A 19,156-nucleotide genomic window follows, 5' to 3' on the forward strand; every position below is an offset into this window, starting at 1 on the left:
TCCATTCAGACAGGAGGAGCCTCACCGTGCTACCATTTAGTTTCATTTGTTCTTAAACCATGATGACTCAAAATTTCCGTTTTTATGACTTATTGAAATTCAACACACATATTAAAAAAACTAGGGATGGGTACCGAGCCCCGGTATTAAACGGGCCCGGGGCTGAATTATTAAAGACCGTGGTAACGTTAAGCTCCGACGTTAGCGGTCTTTTTATCGGTACTGGAGACATGTGAAACATATGTATTATGTATTATTGCTACACCAAAATTATATTGCAGTTTTAGTGTCGCCAACTCCGTTTCTAATATCCAAAAAGACTGCAAAATGCGTCCATGATTATTTTTAGTATTTTCGATCTCTCTCCCCCGCCTGCTTGCGAGGGGGCGGGGCAGTTTACACACATGCAGCTGCTCCATGCAGCAACACACACACACACGGAGGAGATGGCGGAGAGAACGCGCTCCGAGGTGTGGTTAAACTTTACCCGTCTCGATGCTCGTTGCCAAAAGTGCAATAAGAGTTTAGCATGTAAGGGCGGTAACACGAGCAATGTGTCTAAACATTTAGCAAAAGTGCTCCACATCCAGACGGAGGAATGCACCGGGTTCGACTGTCTTTCTAGTAGCTCTGTAGCCCCGTCCACGAGTAACGTTTCCCCGTCAGGTGTTATGTATGCTAGCAGCAACACACGGAGTTAACTACATGATACAAACATGGGTTAATGATTAGAGGTAACTGAGTTATTTATTTTGTTAAAGTTTCAGCTATTCTGTCATCAGATTATTTAATACGATTTGTTAAAACATTGTTGTTTCTTTTGATGTGAAATATTATGTATTTAATTTAAATAAAAAGCAATGTTAGTTTTGTTCACAATTTGTTTACGTTATTTTTTTCTCCAAAAGAACCGATAAAAGTACCGTTAAAGGACCGTACCGATATGCGGTATCGATAAAAGTAGTAGTACCGTTAAAACCTTAACGATACCCACCCCTAAAAAAAACTGATATCATCAAATGTGACTTTAGATTTTTTTGAAAGTATTTATAATTGATTGAGTGAGGGTTTGAATACCTTATGTTCAACATGTTACTGCATTTAGAATTTAGCAGACTTTTAATGCGAGACAGTTTTAAATAATCTGAATCAGAAATCCTCAATTTGTCCGTCCCTGGGAAATGTTACGTAACAAAGGGAACAGATAAAAAGGTAGACACAGTAGGTATAGCTAACATGTTGAATTAGGAGCGAAGCACACATTAATACAATTCAATACATGGTAAGAATTTGTTTAGAATTAGCAGCGGGAGTATGAAAAAAAAGCAGGAGTATGAAAAAAAAGTGATTGATAATAACAAACAATCAACGGCTTGAAAATCCACCACAGTCTGAATGGAGCTCTAATCGAATGATCTGGTTGTGTTAGATAAATGTCAGCTGTCCCTTCACATTTACTGTTAGTGTTGAATATAAATCTGATGACACACCTGCTCACTGTCAGTGTTCAATCTGCGGGAAACAAAAATAAAAACGAAGCAACTCAAATTGAAGTCTGATGTCATTTTAACGTGAGTCCATAAACAGATGCATGCAGTGTGGGGGGGGGGGGGGGGGAGAATTAAAAATGTCACTTTACTAAAAAGTTGATTCCATTAAGTGTACGATAACTGCTTGTTATACTTTCATCATTCATTTTGTTTTATACAAATATTTGATTCTTATTAATTTGTGTTACCTTTAAACAAGATGAATGCTAGCTGTTTCCCTCTGTTTCCAGTGTGTATGCTAAGCTAAGCTAACCAGCTGCTGCTCAGTCATGTTCAGGTAACATCAGCTGTAGTTTATTGGTCAGATTGGTCCTCATAATTCAGCGGTGTCAAACTCAATTTCATCGCGGGTCACATTGGCATTATGGTTGCACTCAAAGGGCTGGATGTAACTTTAAGACTACATAAAAATACATATATAAATATTTAATGTTTGTAAAATAATGTATTTTATTACATGATTGCCTCTGCATTGGATTATTATCGGATAGGGTAATAACTTCATAATTAACTCTGTCTGAAAGCAGAAGTTTACGGCAAATAATTGCAAGTCTCTTCAGTGCACATGTCACATAATGATTTAAAAAGAACAATTATGGAAAATAAGTCTAAATAAATATTTTAAAAAGTGACATTTTGAAGAAAAAAGTCAAATTCGGAGAAGAAAAATGCATATTTGAGATGCATTGTGGGACATGTAGTTTATGGGCAACGTGCTTCCGTAAATCGGCATGTAACCATATAATAAACATATTATATTCTTTGCAAGCTCTTGTGGGGCAACATGAAATGAAGTCACCGGCCGGATTTGGCCCCCGGGCCTTGAGTTTGACACCATAATTTCTCTCTGACAGCTATAGTCAATACTTAGCTTTTGGTTCCCCCTGCAGCCTCGGCAGTGTCAGTACTCCCTGGATAATGCCTCATTATTTAAATATGGTTTAGTGTTTTTCACTGTGTCTGCTGCAGAGGGCAGAACGTGCACGTAATCTCACAATCAACAATCTCAGAATACTGCAGGGGAGCTTGTGAATTGACTCCTGGTGGAACTAAAGTCTAATTTAAAGGTCACCTATCATGCTATTTGAAGGCATATATTATGGGTCTCAGATATATACAAATATATAAAAACATGTGTTTTGCTCATAATACAAACAGATCATGCATTTTAGACATCCCTCATACCCCTCTGTATGTCCTGTTAGAGAAACGCTGATTTTGGGTCCTTAGCTTTAAAAAAAAAAAAAAAAGAGGAGGCGGAGCTAATGCCTGATCAGAATTCTACCGGAGATAAAGTTAAATTCTGCTGTGATAAAAACTCCATCCTGTTCTAAACCACATCAAGGATTATTTCTGAAACAGTATGGAGCTCAAATGCTTTTTCTCTTGCGGGTTTATCACAAGGTGAGTTCCTTTTTTTATTTCCTGCTTTCTAAACACATGTGCTCTCCAGTACAGGTTAGCATCTTGCTTCCACCTTCCTGTCTTTAAAGTTGGATGTGAATGGACAGCGACACGACGGAGAACAACATTGATCCGTCACAAACACCCCCACATATTCATGTTCTTCTTCAGGGGACAGGAAACCGCTCGGAGCACAGCAGCAATTAATAAAATATGTTTTATATTCTGGAGAACCTCAGAACAACCCGCCCCCAAACATTAATAAAGAAGAAGCCCTCCGGTTGGAGACAGGTAAGAACAAGCTGCTCTCATTCAGAGAGGATTCTGGGTGTTTCTTTTACAGCTGATCAGAACATCAAGACTAAAACAAGCAGCTCGGTCAAAAGAAAACACCACAGAAGAAGAAGGAGGAAAAGAAGGAGGATACAAGGAGGAAAAACAAGAAGATGGAGAAGGAGAACACGTAGACGAAGAACAACCAGGAGACAAAGGAAATAGAATTAGGAGAACAAGGAGACGAGGAAGAATAAGGAGGACGAGGAGACCTAGAAGAAGGAGGGAAATGAGAAGGGGGAGTAGGAAAACAAGTAGATGAAGAAGAAGAACGATGTGATGAAGAAGAAGAACGATGTGATGAAGAAGAAGAACGATGTGATGAAGAAGAAACAGGAGACGAGGAACTATAAGATTAAGAAAAAGAAGGATAACGAGGAGACGAAGAATAAGATTTAGGAGACAAAGGAGAAAAAAGAGGTGATGATAAGAAGAATGGAGGGGGGTAGAACAAGGAGAAGATTGAGGAGATCCAGAAAAGAAATCGAGGAGATGAAGAACAACAAGGAGAACAACAAGACCAAGAAGAAGGAGAAGAATAAGAAGACAGGGAAGAAGTTTTCGGATTTCACATCGCATAAACACCAAATCCCAGCATGCATTAGCCTTTGGTCGATTGCCTACCGATTCGACATGTTGAATGGGTGGGTTTTCTGCCAAAAAGGTGTCGGCCCGGCCGAAAAGACACGACGGTGCGGGACACACCAATCTGAGTAGAGCGACAGGATGCTCATCGTCGGCCTGACATCCATCAACGGCCAAAATCGGCTTAGTGTGTCCGGGTCTTAAAAAACATCAAAAAGTGCATTTTGTCATGACCGGTGAGTTGGTCATCGAATTGGAGGCTGGCACTTGTCATTTGAAATCGTGGGGTGTGGGGTGGCGGGGGGTAGTCACACGGCTTAGGGTGTTCCTTAAAAATTGAAAGTCGGAAAGTCTAAGCTCCAACCCCCGAAACTAATTATATTAGTTGAGAAAACTCTCCTGGTGAATCTTTTCCTCAGACTGCAACATTTACCCCTCCCTCATTGACCTGGAAGTTTCACCCTGAGGATCCCAGAGACGCTTTTTATGTTGGAACAAATAAAGCTTATAAGGATTAAAATGAGAATTAAAATTAAAAATTAAAAATTAATAAAAACAATCAAGTCCCATTTATTCCCAAAATGTTAGCTTATGACACACAACATGCAGTGTTTTATTCAGATTCAGATACTGTTTAATAGGATAATGTTTAATAGGAACTCAGTGTGGCATTAGCTCAGTCAATAGAGGCACAATCAGTAGGGGGCTTGGACTGGGAGCCGTAGGGTCGCTGGTTCAAGTCCCCGAAAAGACTTACAATATGGAGTGTGGACTGCTACTTGGAGAGGTCCCAGTTCACCTCCTGGGTGCTGTACAATAGCTGCCCACTGCTCCTAGTACTAGACTGCTGGTACTAGGATGGTTTAAAAGCAGAGAACACATTTCACTGTGTGTGCATGTGTGACTATAAAAAAAATTCAAGTCAACAAACAGTGTAAATAATTTCTCACAAGTGACAAAACAATGAATAATGAATAACAACAACATAAGACAAATCAGTGCAATGCAGTTTTACAAATGGTTACCTCATTAAACAGTTCAATGTATTCAACTATAACAAAAATCTTCAAGGTCGATGAGGGGGGGTAAATGTTGTTGGAATTTGAATACAATTCACCAGGAGAGTTTTCTCGACTAATAGAATGAATTTTGGGGGTTGGAGCTCAGACTTTCCCACTTTCAATTTGTAAGGACCATCCTAGATTCCATAACATCAAAATAATCTCATGCATCAGCCTACAATGGGAAAATGGTTGAATATTGTAGAATACAGTAAAAATGTCAAATATCACTACTTTCCCTCTAAATGAAATGCATGGTTTTATACTTTAATGGCAGTGAGATTAAAAATGTGGTTTTAATGGAAGTCAATGAGGGCACGAAGGTGTCCAGAGGGAGTATGTGACACGTAGAAAACACTCATGCATTCAAAACAATTTTGTTGCTAATCTTTGACATATCCAACAAAAAAACACCAAAGCCCCATCCCCCTACCATTTATTGTATGGAAAATAATTAAGGTTTTGTGATTTTTTGTTTTTAATAATTAAACAGGCATTTAAAGGGTTTAAAGGTCCCCTATCATACTGTTTCTCATCAATATATTATAGGTCTCAGATATATACAAACATGTCTCTGAAGTGTTTGGCTCCAAACACCAAACAGATCATTGCAGCATTACCCATAATCCCCTCTGTTTCAGACCTGTTTCCAAAGTGCTGATTCTCTGTCTGTTACCTTAGATGAAAATAAGGAGCCCCTCCCCACGCCCCTCTGAGAGAGATTTGGTTACAAAGAACTCACTGGAGCTCTAGGAGGAGATTTTATACTGAGAGTATTTTCCAAATGTAATAAATACTTTGTACTCGTGACTCTAAGGAAGAACAAACCCCCTCCCAAAATACTTCTTATTAAAAGTATTTTTAGGACAGGATTGAAATATCTCTGCTGAAACCCCCCCCCCCCCCCCCCTCTTAGGGTTAGGGTTAGTTTGTCCTTTATGTTGACTTGATTCTCAGTTTGCACCACAAGGGGTCGTTCAACATCACAAATGAAATATCTCATTCACCTTCAAACTGAATATATGGTTTTACTTTGCAAAAATTCATACAAACCTGCAAGATCTGCACATTCCTGTTGCAGTTTGATTAAATCTAAGCTTTAATGAAAATCTACCGAGTATCCTCTGCAGGGATGGAAGTTAAACTAGACTTTAATAATAATAACAAGGCACCAGCTCAGTATGTGTTCTCTCACTGTTCCCTGTCCGTGTGACCCGAATAAACACAAACATGTTTTTAAAGGAAACAAATTAAGAACATTTCCACTTCTTAGAATTTAAATATCACATTAGTATTTATGTGTATTTTTTATTTGCAATTTATTAATCTCTCTATATGTATTTGTTTATTTTTATTCATATTAATGCTTATTGTTCAAGTTTTCACATATTATTCATTATTACTTTTAAAACGGTACCTCTGCATGGATAAACATATTAACCTATAATAATAATAATAATAATAATAATAGATTTATTTTGTTAGCGCTTTTACAGGTGCTCAAAGACGCTTTACTTTATAAATAAATATAGTTAAAGTCCAATTAAAATCAAGCAATAGAAAAACAATCCCACATTAAAAGCTAGATTGAAGAGGTGAGTGTTTTGAAAGAGGTGAGGTCAGTGCAGTCTCTGATGGGGAGTGAGTTCCAGAGGGAGGGGGCAGCTACGGAGAAGGCTCTGTCCCCTATGAACTGTACATGTCTGATATGACTGAAAACATTTATGATATTATTATTATTATTAAAGCGTTACTGTAAAAGCAGGAATTTGCTATTATGAGGAAGTCATTCATATTTTCCTTATGGATTTATTGTTTGGTTTGTTCACATTTCCCGGGCCCAAAGTGACACATTCACCATTTCTGTTTTGTCCAAATCTAAAAATATTATTGTATGTTATGTTAAAACCATGAGTGCACTCAAAAGTACAATATCTGCATCAAATGTAGAAGTAGATACAACACATGTTTATACAATAGTAATACTGTATATGTAAAGTACCTCAACTATAAAAACTACAGTATACTTGAGTTAGTGTACTTATACATCCGGTGGGAGATAAGAATGAAACACCCTCAGTGTCTTTATAATTTAGTTTTTTTAATGACTGTGTATAGTTGTCTTATTTCCCATCTCTTATCGACTGCAACGTTCAAACATTCATCAACACATTGTTTGTGCAGCAGAGGACATGAACAGCTGTTTTCTAAAGCAGCCTGATGGAGCTGTGTGTGTTCAGTTACACAGGAAGTGCAGCTGTGTGTTCCTGCAGACGGAGGTTTCAGATCTGCTGCTCTGTGACCACTTCCTGTCTCTGCTCTCTGCACAACAACACCTCCACCTGCTGCACCACACACACACTTCCTGCACACACACACTTCCTGTCATACTGACACTGTTTGAACTGAGGGACAACGTCTTTGTTCATCGAGAGAATGTAAACCGCCACAAGCTTGTCTCTTGTACAAAGTAAAAACAAAACATATGATCAGGATTTTCTTCACACTAATATCACGATGAAACTTCCTCAGTCCATAACCGACATTAACAAAGTTGTAATTAAATATCCCAAGTTTGCTGAAATGTTATGTTTAAATATGCAAATGAGATATTGATGCTAACTGTTGGTGAACTGAGGATAAATCTATGGAATCAAATAGACAACGTTTGTAAGAAAATGTATTTTTTTAATCTAAAAAAAAATATATTGAAGAAGAAAAATCCTCCAAAATCTTAAAAAATATCAAATCTTAAAATAGAAAAGTAAATAAAATAAATTCCTTAAAGTGGAAAACGTCTTTATTCATCAAGAGATTTTAAAAAGTCATACAGTGAACGTCTCTCACTTGTGCAAAAGGGAAGAAAAAAAATATGACTTCAATTAAAAGACTTAAAAAAGTGAAATGATTTGATCAGAAAGATGTTAACGTGCAGATTAGCTGACCTCAGGCACCTCTCAGGTCGCTCAATGGAAACACGTCAGACACAAAAGACATGTTTCCACCGGATGACACACGAGTGGCTTCTCAGAAAAGAGGCCAGCAGCTAAAAATACTTCACCCTGTCGGTGGAAAAGGTTTTGTGTGAGATGTGAGAGGAGAGATATGTGCACCATTTGGAGCAACTGACTTTAAATATGACCTTAATCCATTCACGTTTAAAACGAGTCTAAAGCTAATGCATAAACTCTTGTGCTTCAGAAACATACTGTATGTAAACCTGATCATCATTTTAAGAACAGATCGTCAACGACATTAAAGGACAAATAAACAATATGGTTGAAATACTTTTATTTGAAAGGAATTAAGCATCAGAGACATAAAAGGTTTTCCTATTGCCATGCTAGCTTTAATATCGTCATAAGAATAATGTTGATCTAATGCAAGCAGAATTGAATTTGCTTGGTTATATATAAAAATGCAAACATGCTGTGACATACAGAGCTTTGTGAATATATCCACATTCTGCTCCACAGATCCTTTTGACAGACGCAGAGCGGAGGATCAGTTGCTCTGCTTTCCGGCTGAACTCTGCAACAGACAGAACGGACACGACGTCAGAAAAGTGTTTTATTACTCGTTCATCCCCAAAGGGAGATGAATGAGACCTGTCGATTTGTAAACAGCACCAGTATAATAGTGATGAGTTAGACCACATGTGTCAAACTCAAGGCCCGGGGGCCAAATCAGGCCCGCGGTGGATTTAATTTCGGCCCGCAGGATAATTTTTAATTCCTATTCGATCTGGCCCGCCGGTATATTGCACGCACACCTTCACTCCATCCTGAGGGTCTCCTCAGCTCAGAGCCTGAGCCCAAACATTGATGACCTTGCCCCCAAGATGAGATGCCAAGTATCTGAGCTAGCATCACAGAGCAGCACACTGAGTTTAATGGATGTTTCCTTCTGCACTTTCTCTCTCACGACAACAGGGCATGTTTGGTTTCTCTTTGAGGGAAATAGTTTTGTTGAAGCTGTTGTTGATCTGTGGGAAAATGTGCTCATAAGAAATGACTCTGGAGAAGCTGCAGATAGAGCCATAAGAAATAAATGAACTGATTATTTAATGTTTAATGTTGTTTTTATAGGCAATCATTTAAGCTTTGTTAGTTCCAGGTTTAATATGTGCAATAAGTTCATTTCAATAAGTTCTGCAATAAACATTGAACCAGTCCGGCCCTCCACTAGTACCCATTTTTTTATTTTGGCCCACTGTGTATTTGAGTTGGACTCCCCTGAGTTAGAGCTCACCTGCAGCCTCCACAGCAGGAAGGCCACGCCGGCGCCGTAGACGCTGCTCTTCACGATTAACACAACGTACGACAGTTTGGCCGCCTGGGTCGTCTTCAAGTATTTCTCTGCAGAAGATCAAACACTGACATTAGTGACATGTAGAGGAAACATCTAGTGGGGTTATGAGAGAGCTAACAGATCAGGACTGGGGACTTTGCTCCTGAGTGAATAATCCTTTAGGCACAGACTCAAAGTTGTGTCTGGTATAATTGGATTTCATAAAAGATCTCACAAAATGCCAGTTTCTCATGCTTGGTGGGTACAATTTAAATTTAAAAAATCGCAAGTTTGTGAAATAAAAAGGCAGCTATCCAAGCCTCATTTATATAACGGGCAGCATTTGTGATAAAAAAAAACTTGAACTTGTTGATCTTGGAGTGGTGCACATTTGTTTGTTGTTGAAAACATGTTTTATTTGTGCAATTTAAGCCTGAATTAATATATTAAGTTTGCTTTTGTGTTTTCACATTACTTCAATTAGTTCTATCTTTACACTTCACTCAAATTCCATGTTATCATTTTCCACAACGCCTTTATCAGCGCACTGGAGTAGGTCCTGAATATACAGCTCTTCTGCGAACCCCTAAACAACACACCAAATAGAATTTAGTGATGCATTGATGTTTCAAGAAATACAAAATGATATATTCACCTCTTGTCATGGCTCCTTCTTTACCTGATAAAAGAAAAAGATGGATTAGACGAGGACAGATGATCACTTTCCCTTAAATGAAACATTGAGATTTCCCAAATGAACTTACCTTGGACCCCCTCCACCGTGTTTTCATGGTGGCTGGTGTCTGTCCCGTTGAAGAAGCTGACCCTGCAGGTGAACTTTCTACCAGGTGTGAACCAGTCTGAGGCAGAGACCCTCAGCCTGCTGCTGATCCTGTAGGTCTGATCCTTGTCTTCCCGCAGGGCGCTGCTGTCGGTGGCCACCCCGCTGCTGACGGCCCCCCCGCCCACCTGCCAGGACACACTGACGTGGTCCGGGTAGAATCCGCTGGCCACACACACCAGGGTCTTCTTCCTCTTACGGTCTTTCTGGTTCCTGCACTCGTTTGCTGACGGAGGGAACACTTTGACTGTCGGTACAGAGACATCATGGCCTGATTCTGCAGAGACAGAGGGCCGACATCATTCAATCATGGTCCGACTGTTACAGGACTCAGCCTGTGTTTAAGAGTCTTCTTAATTTTTTTTAATACATGCCCCAAACACCTGGGCAAATACCTTATAAGTGAAAACAAATTAGCATTAAACCTTATTCTGATTTACAAAATGTTAAGGAGTCAGGACCCTGGAGGTCTGCAGTGAGACACAAACATTTGTTCATCTAAAAACAACGTGGTTCCTGGGGGTTTTCTACACAGATCCGATTTCCAGTTTCAGCTTTAGCATATCGTTTTAGTAAACAGTTAGTAGGCTATGCAGTATTGCTCATGTGGACCATAATCACCATTTAGCTCTGTTTTTTCACTAAAAGTTGTTGCCCCCCCCCCCCCCCCTCACTTCTTCACTAATACAAGTAAAGACATTTAGTTTTGCAATTGAGAAAATGTTGCCTGTTGTAAATACTTTTAGTACAAATGCATTTAACAGAACGAACACATGACAAAGCCTGGCGTTAGGACCAAAGGCTTACCGTACGACATAGAGATATCATTTTGACAACACACCGACTCTCAACAAACATTTCCTTTTTTTTGCAGATTTAGGTTGAATGAAGCTCAGGAACAAACATTAATGCATATTCTTTAAAAATAATGGTCTTACCCAGCACTGTGAGTTTGGTGCCTCTGCCAAAGTAAGCAGGGTTGTAGTTGTTCACACTGAAACAAGGCTTCAGGAAAACTGCTGCGCTGAAGCCTCGCTAGTACTGTCTGCGCTGTTTTTACTTAAACTGTGAGCACAAACTCTCAAAGAAAAGCTTTGCCAAATGAAATCTAAACATTATCAAACTGCTGATTTAAACTACTCCGGAGAATAAGATTAAAAAACGACTAAAACAAAGTTGTCCTGTTATATATTTTCATATATTACATCAATTTATTTGGCATAATTGTTCCTGTCTTACCTAAAACGATGAGTTTAGTTGCCGCTCCAGAGAAAGCTCCTGACTGAACTCAGAGCTGATCAGAAGTCGCCGTGAGAGAAATAATCTGGAGCTCAGCCAGAAGATTTACTGCTGTGCTGTTTTACTGCTCAACAAAGACGAGGCTAGTTTTTTACAGTACAAACTAACTATTAAAGCGGTTTTAACGTACAGTTTTTTTCACAACTATCAAATTAAATTCTTACTAAACATATTTGTATCATTGCCTATCATTTTAAAGTCAAATAAAAGTGCTCTGAGAGACGTTTCTCCTGCAGCGTTTCTTACCTAAAACAGTGAGTTTAGTCCCAGCTCCAAAGTAAGCCTCGGAGTATGAGCACAGAGACTTTCCACTGTCACAAAAACTCTCCCTGCTGCCTCTGTCTCACTCTCTTTCACTTGTTTCTCTGACATGTGAACACTTTGACTTTAACATACTCAGTGCTAAAGTGAAAAAATTCCTAAATTAAATTTCACCCCTAAAACCTCAACAAACTTGCCTTAGGAATAATCACGAATCTATCGAACAAAATGTAATACACTTTTAACATTTTCTTACCTAGAACTGTTAGCTTAGTTCCTCCACCAAAGTAAGCCTCTGATCTCTGGTTCACAGTGAACCTGATCAGTGTCTAAAACGGCTCCACATGCTGCTCTACTAAAATATAGTGTTATTATTTATTATTATATCTAGTATTGTTTATAATAAATGCAACTTTCTTGTAATTTAAAAACCAACAGCTCCTGTCTCACACGCTGTCGTTTTTTACACAATGTATGCAATTCAAAACGGTCTCTCAGTGACCAACCTGTCAGGCTTTTGAATGTTTTACTAAGTTAATGTTTGAAAGAAACGTAGAGCTTTTACTCACCGAGAACAGTCAGTTTAGTTCCCTGCCCGAAATAAGCCTCGTACTGACACAGCGTTTGAGCTCGAGAACAAAAAGCTCTGAGCAACTTAAACTTTAAAGATCTCCAGTACAGTATGATTGTTAAATTACCGCACCATGAACAGCACTTTGAACATTTCCCATCTCATCGTAGACTTTATATACAATATATATATATGTCTTACCTAAAACAGTTAACTTAGTTCCTCCACCGAAGTAAGCTTCACTAAAACCAGTGTCACAGTGAACCTGATCCGTGTCTAAAACTGCACAACACTCTGCTTTTAGATGAAGTTGCCTTTAAAAACTACTTTACCATGTTAACATTGTTGTTTCTTAATTTTTTTTACTGCATTGCACTCGAGTTTTTAATTGTAACACACAACTTATAAACGCAGAGCTCTTACTCACCGAGGACAGTCACTTTAGTTCCCTGTCCGAAATAGGCTTCGTAATTGGCACAGAGCTGAAGCTTGATATCAAAAAGCTCTGAGCACAACTCGGACTATAAAAACCCACTTTGCTCAATGCACCGCGTCATTTACAAAACTTTACTAAATATATGTGAGCCATCCTTACCCAAAACTGTCAGTTTGGTTCCTTTTCCAAAGTAAGCCTCGCTTGTTGTGTCACAGTGCAGAAACGCTGAGCATCAAACTATTTCTTTATCAGGATTATCTTTGGACAGTTTTTACTGATACTTCTGTTCATAATGGAACTTTAAAGCACTATGACATTTATCAAAACGCAGTAATAAAGTTACATATTTACCCAAAACTGTCAGTTTGGTTCCTTTTCCAAAATAGGCCTCGTTTGCATTGTCACAGTGCAGAAACACTGAGCATGAAACTCTCAGGTCTTTCTCTATCAGAACTATCTTCGTCTTTTTTTCACCGATACTTCTGTTGAGTCTTTAAAGCAATGTTGATTTTTATAGTAGAATAAAAGTGAAATATTTACCTAAAACTGTGAGTTTGGTTCCTTTTCCAAAATAGGCCTCGTTTCCAGAGTCACAGTGCAGAAACACTGAGCATGAAACTCTCAAGTCTTTCTCTAGAACTATCTTTACTGATAAATCTGTTTGAATTAATATTTTAAGGAAATGTGACATTTATCAAAACACAGTGTTAGTGAAATATTTACCTAAAACTGTGAGTTTGGTTCCTTGTCCAAAGTAAGCAGGTTGAGTGTTGCTCACAGTGTTCTCCCTTCAGGTCAATATATAGACTCTTTCACAACAACAGTATTTTCCTTCACTTTCACAGCAACATTAAAACGATGTTACGTTTGTAGCATGACACTGAAGCAGGGAGAGAAGCTACTTACCTAAAACTGTGACTTTCGTTCCCTTTCCAAAGTAAGCTTCAGTTCCAGAGTCACACTGAGAGTCTCCTCGACCAAAAAGTCTCCAAACTCTCCAGAATCAGCCCGTTGAGACTCAGAGTGATAATCCAGAGGAGGAGGAAGGCTCAGACATGCAGGACAGGATTCATAATGTCATAAAGTTCAAGGTTTCTGTCGAGCCGAGAAAGAGAGGCATCCAAATGCTCCACATATAAATAATAAGATCATTTTAAAACTATTTGTTTTGCAGATTTTGTCCACATGAATTGTATTTGTAGCCTACTGCCAAAGTGTGCAGTGAGTTTGAACCCTTGATATCCGTCCTGCCCCCCCCCCCCCCCCACAGGGAGCCTGCAGCAGGAACACAGGGGCTGTTCACGGAGGAGGTTTTTGTACAGCGGCTCTATAGGATTGTATCACCGTGGCCCCCTGTCCCCACGGTGAAAAAGCATCAGACAAAAACCTGAAGTCTCTCTGCTTCTCTCCCCCCTCCCTCCCCCCAGCGCCTCCATATCTCAGCCTCCATCTCTCTGTGTGGTGTGTGTGTGTGTGTTTGTATCTCTACTGCTGCTATTTCTGTGACAGCTAAGAAAAGAAGAGGGAGGAAGGAGAAGGGAGAGAGGTGTTTGTGTTCAGAGGGAGGGACGTCTCTGCTGCCCACCTCTTCGTCCTGCAGCGTCAGAGACACTTCACTGAGATAAACGCATTCACCTATAATGTGAAATGTTTTGCTTGTTTTGATGAATTCATAGATAATTGTTACATAAACCAGCTGTTTGTGACATCTTAGCATCTTTAAGATCATAATGTTTTGCTTTCTCAGCTCCTCTATCAGCGGGGCGGTAAAAAAACTTGGATAAATGCAAAGTGTGTAACTATATAATTATATATACTATAGACTATATAGCTCTTAAAAGTGTTGCTGAAAAAACGGATATTTTCCTTGGATGAAACCAAAACAGAACAGAAAAGTGAATATTAAATAATCTTTTATTTTGCAAATGAATGCAAATGTTGCTCTGTCTGTTGCAGCTGGATGTGTAAAAGTGTGTTCTGCCCCCCAGTGGTCAAAACATCTGTCAACATCTGCAAGATTACCCAGTTAAATATTGTATGAGCTGTATAATATTATGATTTGACACAACATTTATTTTGTAATGGAAAAATAGAATTTACTGAATACCTTTCTAACAATATTGTGACCATGCATCATTAACCAAAATGTGTTTATAAAATCACAACACTAAACATCATTGTACACTCTAATATTCTTATACAGTTATTGCACCACTTTTATTTCAAACAACTTTTTTTCCAGCAGATATTATATAATATTTGACTTTTCAATTCCAACGTGTACTTTACGTTTCTAACCTCCATATTTGACATGTTGCTCTCGTGTTTTGTTTTGTGTTCAGGCTTGGAATTTCCTCATTTTAGGGGCAAGCTCATTCGGCCTTTGGTGTCACCATTTTGTTTAGGGCACGAAGGCCACATGCCAGGGCACAAAGGCCATTAGGGAGGGAAACATTTGGAGCTTACAAATAAATAACTTCACTTTCTATAAGAAAAACACACGCATGGAAAACAAATCACTTTTTTAATATCAATAATCTCAAACATGATATTATCATATAGGCCTATGCCTCCTTAGTATTACCGTATATAAAATGAAATACACTACTTTGAATAATTAGTGTCTGGTATGTTTTCTATCTATTACTTCTCCCATTAGAAAATCAGAAATCAAATCAAAAAATCAAAAATTCTATTAATATGTAACAAATATATTCCATTTCAGAGCAGAAGAAATAGCTTAGCTTTCAAGGGTCAAACTCTGCACATCAATTGATTGGTCAGCAGGCGCTGCTTTCACTGAGTTGATCTCTTATCCCTCATGGTCGTGGACGGCCCCACGGTCTGAGGGGTCGTGGACGGCCCCACGGTCTGAGGGGTCGTGGGCGGCCCCACGGTCTGAGGGGTCGTGGGCGGCCCCACGGTCTGAGGGGCCGTGACGGCCACACGGTCGGAGGGGTCGTGGACGGCCCCACGGTCTGAGGGGTCGTGGGCGGCCACACGGTCTGAGGGGTCGTGGGCGGCCCCACGGTCTGAGGGGTCGTGGGCGGCCCCACGGTCTGAGGGGTCGTGGGCGGCCCCACGGTCTGAGGGGCCGTGACGGCCACACGGTCGGAGGGGTCGTGGACGGCCCCACGGTCTGAGGGGTCGTGGGCGGCCACACGGTCTGAGGGGTCGTGGGCGGCCCCACGGTCTGAGGGGTCGTGGGCGGCCACACGGTCTGAGGGGTCGTGGACGGCCCCACGGTCTGAGGGGTCGTGGGCGGCCCCACGGTCTTAGGGGCCGTGACGGCCAAAAGGTCTGAGGGGTCGTGGGCGGCCACATGGTCTGAGGGGTCGTGGGCGGCCCCACGGTCTGAGGGGTCGTGGGCGGCCCCACGGTCTGAGGGGTCGTGGGCGGCCCCACGGTCTGAGGGGCCGTGACGGCCACACGGTCGGAGGGGTCGTGGACGGCCCCACGGTCTGAGGGGTCGTGGGCGGCCACACGGTCTGAGGGGTCGTGGGCGGCCCCACGGTCTGAGGGGTCGTGGACGGCCCCACGGTCTGAGGGGTCGTGGGCGGCCACACGGTCTGAGGGGTCGTGGACGGCCCCACGGTCTGAGGGGTCGTGGGCGGCCACACGGTCTGAGGGGTCGTGGGCGGCCCCACGGTCTTAGGGGCCGTGACGGCCAAAAGGTCTGAGGGGTCGTGGGCGGCCACATGGTCTGAGGGGTCATGGGCGGCATGGTTATTGGGGCTGTAGATCTCACTTAAAAGGATACCTGTTATGAAAAGAGATAACAAAAGCTGCTTCATATCGCCAAGTAGAAAACACTTATATTATATAATTACATACATAATTCATGCAAACATTGTTTAACCTTTTATCACCCATTGCACAGTTTGCTGGACGTTAGCACTAAACAGAACTGCTTGTACACTGAAGTGTTACATATGAACCTGTAATATATAAACTGTATTATAAGACACGTGATCAAATATTTATGTCCACATTTCAAAGGGATTAATGATCATCAAATTTGAAAAATGTGGTGAATATACCCCAAAAAGAAGACTGTGGACTAAATCATTCCATGAATACAGTGTAAAATGTACAATAATACAGTCATCATATGTCTTGTTCCTCTGGGGATACATTCACTTCACCTTAAAAGACTGTTATAACAGAGAACAAAGTTCAGACTTACAGTTGCTGTTCATTTTGGAAAACATCAATCCAAGTAGCATAATACACAGCAACACAAGACCCACTGTAGTAATCCTGAGGAAAACTAGTCAGAGGAAAATACAATGTTATTATAATTGACCAGCATGATAGTGTTCCTGTTCATGAAATTCTGTATGTCTATGAATTTAAGTATACCTTACCTAATTGAGATACCCTTAATCCTCTGATAGCATTAATTGGAGGGCGTCTGATGGAGATGTATCTGTCGGTAAGAGGAATGGACGGTGGAGCAGTGGTCGGGCTTCTGGTGTTTTGATGCGATTTGTCAATTACAGGTTTCTCTTTTTTCAACACTTCTCTCTTCTGTCCTCTTGAATCTGGGCCTGGATGCTGGCTTGAATCCTCGTTTCCGTTAAAACCAACAACAGGTGTTTCTAAATTTTCATAAATGTCTGGTTCCAACCATTCATCTGCATCCATTGTCATGTATTCACCGAAAGCGGTGTCTGCTGTCTCATGCTCCTTGTTTGTTAGTTGCATCTCCATCTAACGTTGTGGTATGTTTGCACAGAGGACCTCACAGAACAGGTAGCTGTGGATATACCAACACATTTTGAGACCAATTTGAATGAGATTCATTGGAAAGTATGACACAGAACTGTCACCTGCCTAAAAAAAAACTCTTCCTCTTTCCACCCGTATCGTATGACCAGGATTTACATTACCGGATCACCAGGGGAGAAAGGGAAAGTGCATGATTCAACTTTTTGGCAATTATTTTGGGTAAATAGGAGGCTTGTTTATAATCTGAAATAGTTGGGTAAATACAAATATTAACAGATGATTAAAACACTTTAAAAATCATACACACTTGCACAATATATGTTTTACATGCTACACATTGATAATATTAGCTGGAAAATATGTAATGAAAGAAAAAAAAATACATGGGAACATTCATAAAGGCATGGAGAGGATTTGCTTTAAATTTGTATACAGAAAATATGTCAGCATGTTGATCTGGTTGATAAGAACCAGGACCGTCCCTCCCTACAGGCCGATCATGCAGACTGCGTGGGGCCTCACCTTTCGGAGGGGGCCTCATCTTGCGGAGGGGGCCTCATCTTGCGGAGGGGGCCTCACCTTGCGGAGGGGGCCTCATCTTGCTTAGGGTGCCTCATCTTGCGGAGGGGGCCTCACCTTGCTTAGGGTGCCTCACCTTGCGGAGGGGGTCTCATCTTGCAGAGGGGGCCTCATCTTGCGGAGGGGGCCTCATCTTGCGGAGGGGGCCTCATCTTGCGGAGGGGGCCTCACCTTGCGGAGGGGGCCTCATCTTGCGGAGGGGGCCTCACCTTGCGGAGGGGGTCTCATCTTGCAGAGGGGGCCTCATCTTGCGGAGGGGGCCTCACCTTGCGGAGGGTGCCTCAACTGAGCCGAAAATGTGGCGCACCTATGGGCTTCTCCGGCGCAATTAGTGTGGTGCTCGCGAAACAGAGGATCTCATCATATAACTTTGCGTGGGGCCTCATGTTGGCCAGGGACGGCCCTGATAAGATATATTAGGTTTCATAAGTTAAAATATCCTTGTAGTTACTGTGATGATTTTATGTAAATGAGACCTACAGTATTCACATGACATGGCCATCTTTATAGTTGTGTTGTTACCAGAGGTGGGAGAAGACTTATATCATGTACTTGAGTAAAAGTAGAAGTACTCAGATCTTGTACTTGAGTAGAAGTAGAAGTACTCAGATCTTGTACTTGAGTAGAAGTACTCAGATCTTGTACTTGAGTAAAAGTAGAAGTACTCAGATCTTGTTCTTGAGTAAAAGTAGAAGTACTCAGATCTTGTACTTGAGTAAAAGTTCCTACTCTGTTACAGTAAAAGTCCTGCATTCAAAATGTTCCTCAACTAAAAGTAGAAAAGTATCTCTGTCCTTTTATTGATATCTTTCATTTTTAAGAAAGAAATCCGCAGGTTTTTCTATATTATCGTCCTGATGGAAGCAGGGAGGAGGTTATGTTTTTAATTTTTTTATTCATACATCACATTTACAGTTTTTAACTTTAATATAAATACCACCATATTCAGACCACTTCATAAATGTGTTGCTCAGTTTAAAAACATTTAAAAGTAATTACAGGCCAGATAAACGACCCGGTCTCCGTGTAGTCCCACACGCACCCTGCAGAGGTCAGTGTGTGCAAACCTCTGGAACCTCTCTCACCTTTCCCTCCTGGCTGCACACATACTTAAATCTTATACTAAAGTGCAGCCCTGAGCCCAGAGGGACTCAGAGGAGACTCTGTACAGAGCACTCGTGTTGTAGGAAGGTTCCGATCCTCCAGTATTAACAC

General features: G+C 40.8%; 2 protein-coding genes and 1 long non-coding RNA gene across 3 annotated transcripts in view; 1 reads left to right on the plus strand and 2 right to left on the minus strand.

Moving 5' to 3' along the window:
- LOC307026904 (amino acid transporter heavy chain SLC3A2-like) overlaps nucleotides 1-879 on the plus strand; it is a 3,373-nt gene extending 2,494 nt beyond the window's left edge. The window contains exon 3 of the mRNA XM_079695064.1: nucleotides 1-879. This exon is cut by the window's left edge and continues 428 nt beyond it. The gene's annotated coding sequence lies outside the window, so the exon portion shown is untranslated.
- Nucleotides 880-8,209: 7,330 nt separating this feature from the next.
- LOC307026905 (uncharacterized protein) lies at nucleotides 8,210-15,955 on the minus strand (the record flags this gene model as incomplete). Its single annotated transcript, XM_079695065.1, has 6 exons — nucleotides 8,210-8,464; nucleotides 9,185-9,291; nucleotides 9,879-9,902; nucleotides 9,988-10,341; nucleotides 12,983-13,122; nucleotides 15,432-15,955. 6 exons carry the CDS (start codon nucleotides 15,953-15,955, stop codon nucleotides 8,438-8,440), a joined length of 1,176 nt encoding a protein of 391 aa, XP_079551191.1. The 3' UTR covers nucleotides 8,210-8,437.
- Nucleotides 15,956-16,312: 357 nt separating this feature from the next.
- LOC307026910 lies at nucleotides 16,313-17,395 on the minus strand. Its single transcript, XR_013804473.1, has 3 exons — nucleotides 16,999-17,395; nucleotides 16,818-16,901; nucleotides 16,313-16,391 (listed from the first exon to the last, which is right to left on the minus strand). It is a non-coding gene; the product is annotated as an uncharacterized lncRNA (long non-coding RNA).
- Between the last annotated feature and the right edge of the window lie 1,761 nt (nucleotides 17,396-19,156).

This window comes from Notothenia rossii (assembly GCF_949606895.1).
Source record: "Notothenia rossii genome assembly, contig: scaffold_315, whole genome shotgun sequence".
Classification (NCBI taxonomy): Eukaryota; Metazoa; Chordata; class Actinopteri; order Perciformes; family Nototheniidae; genus Notothenia; species Notothenia rossii.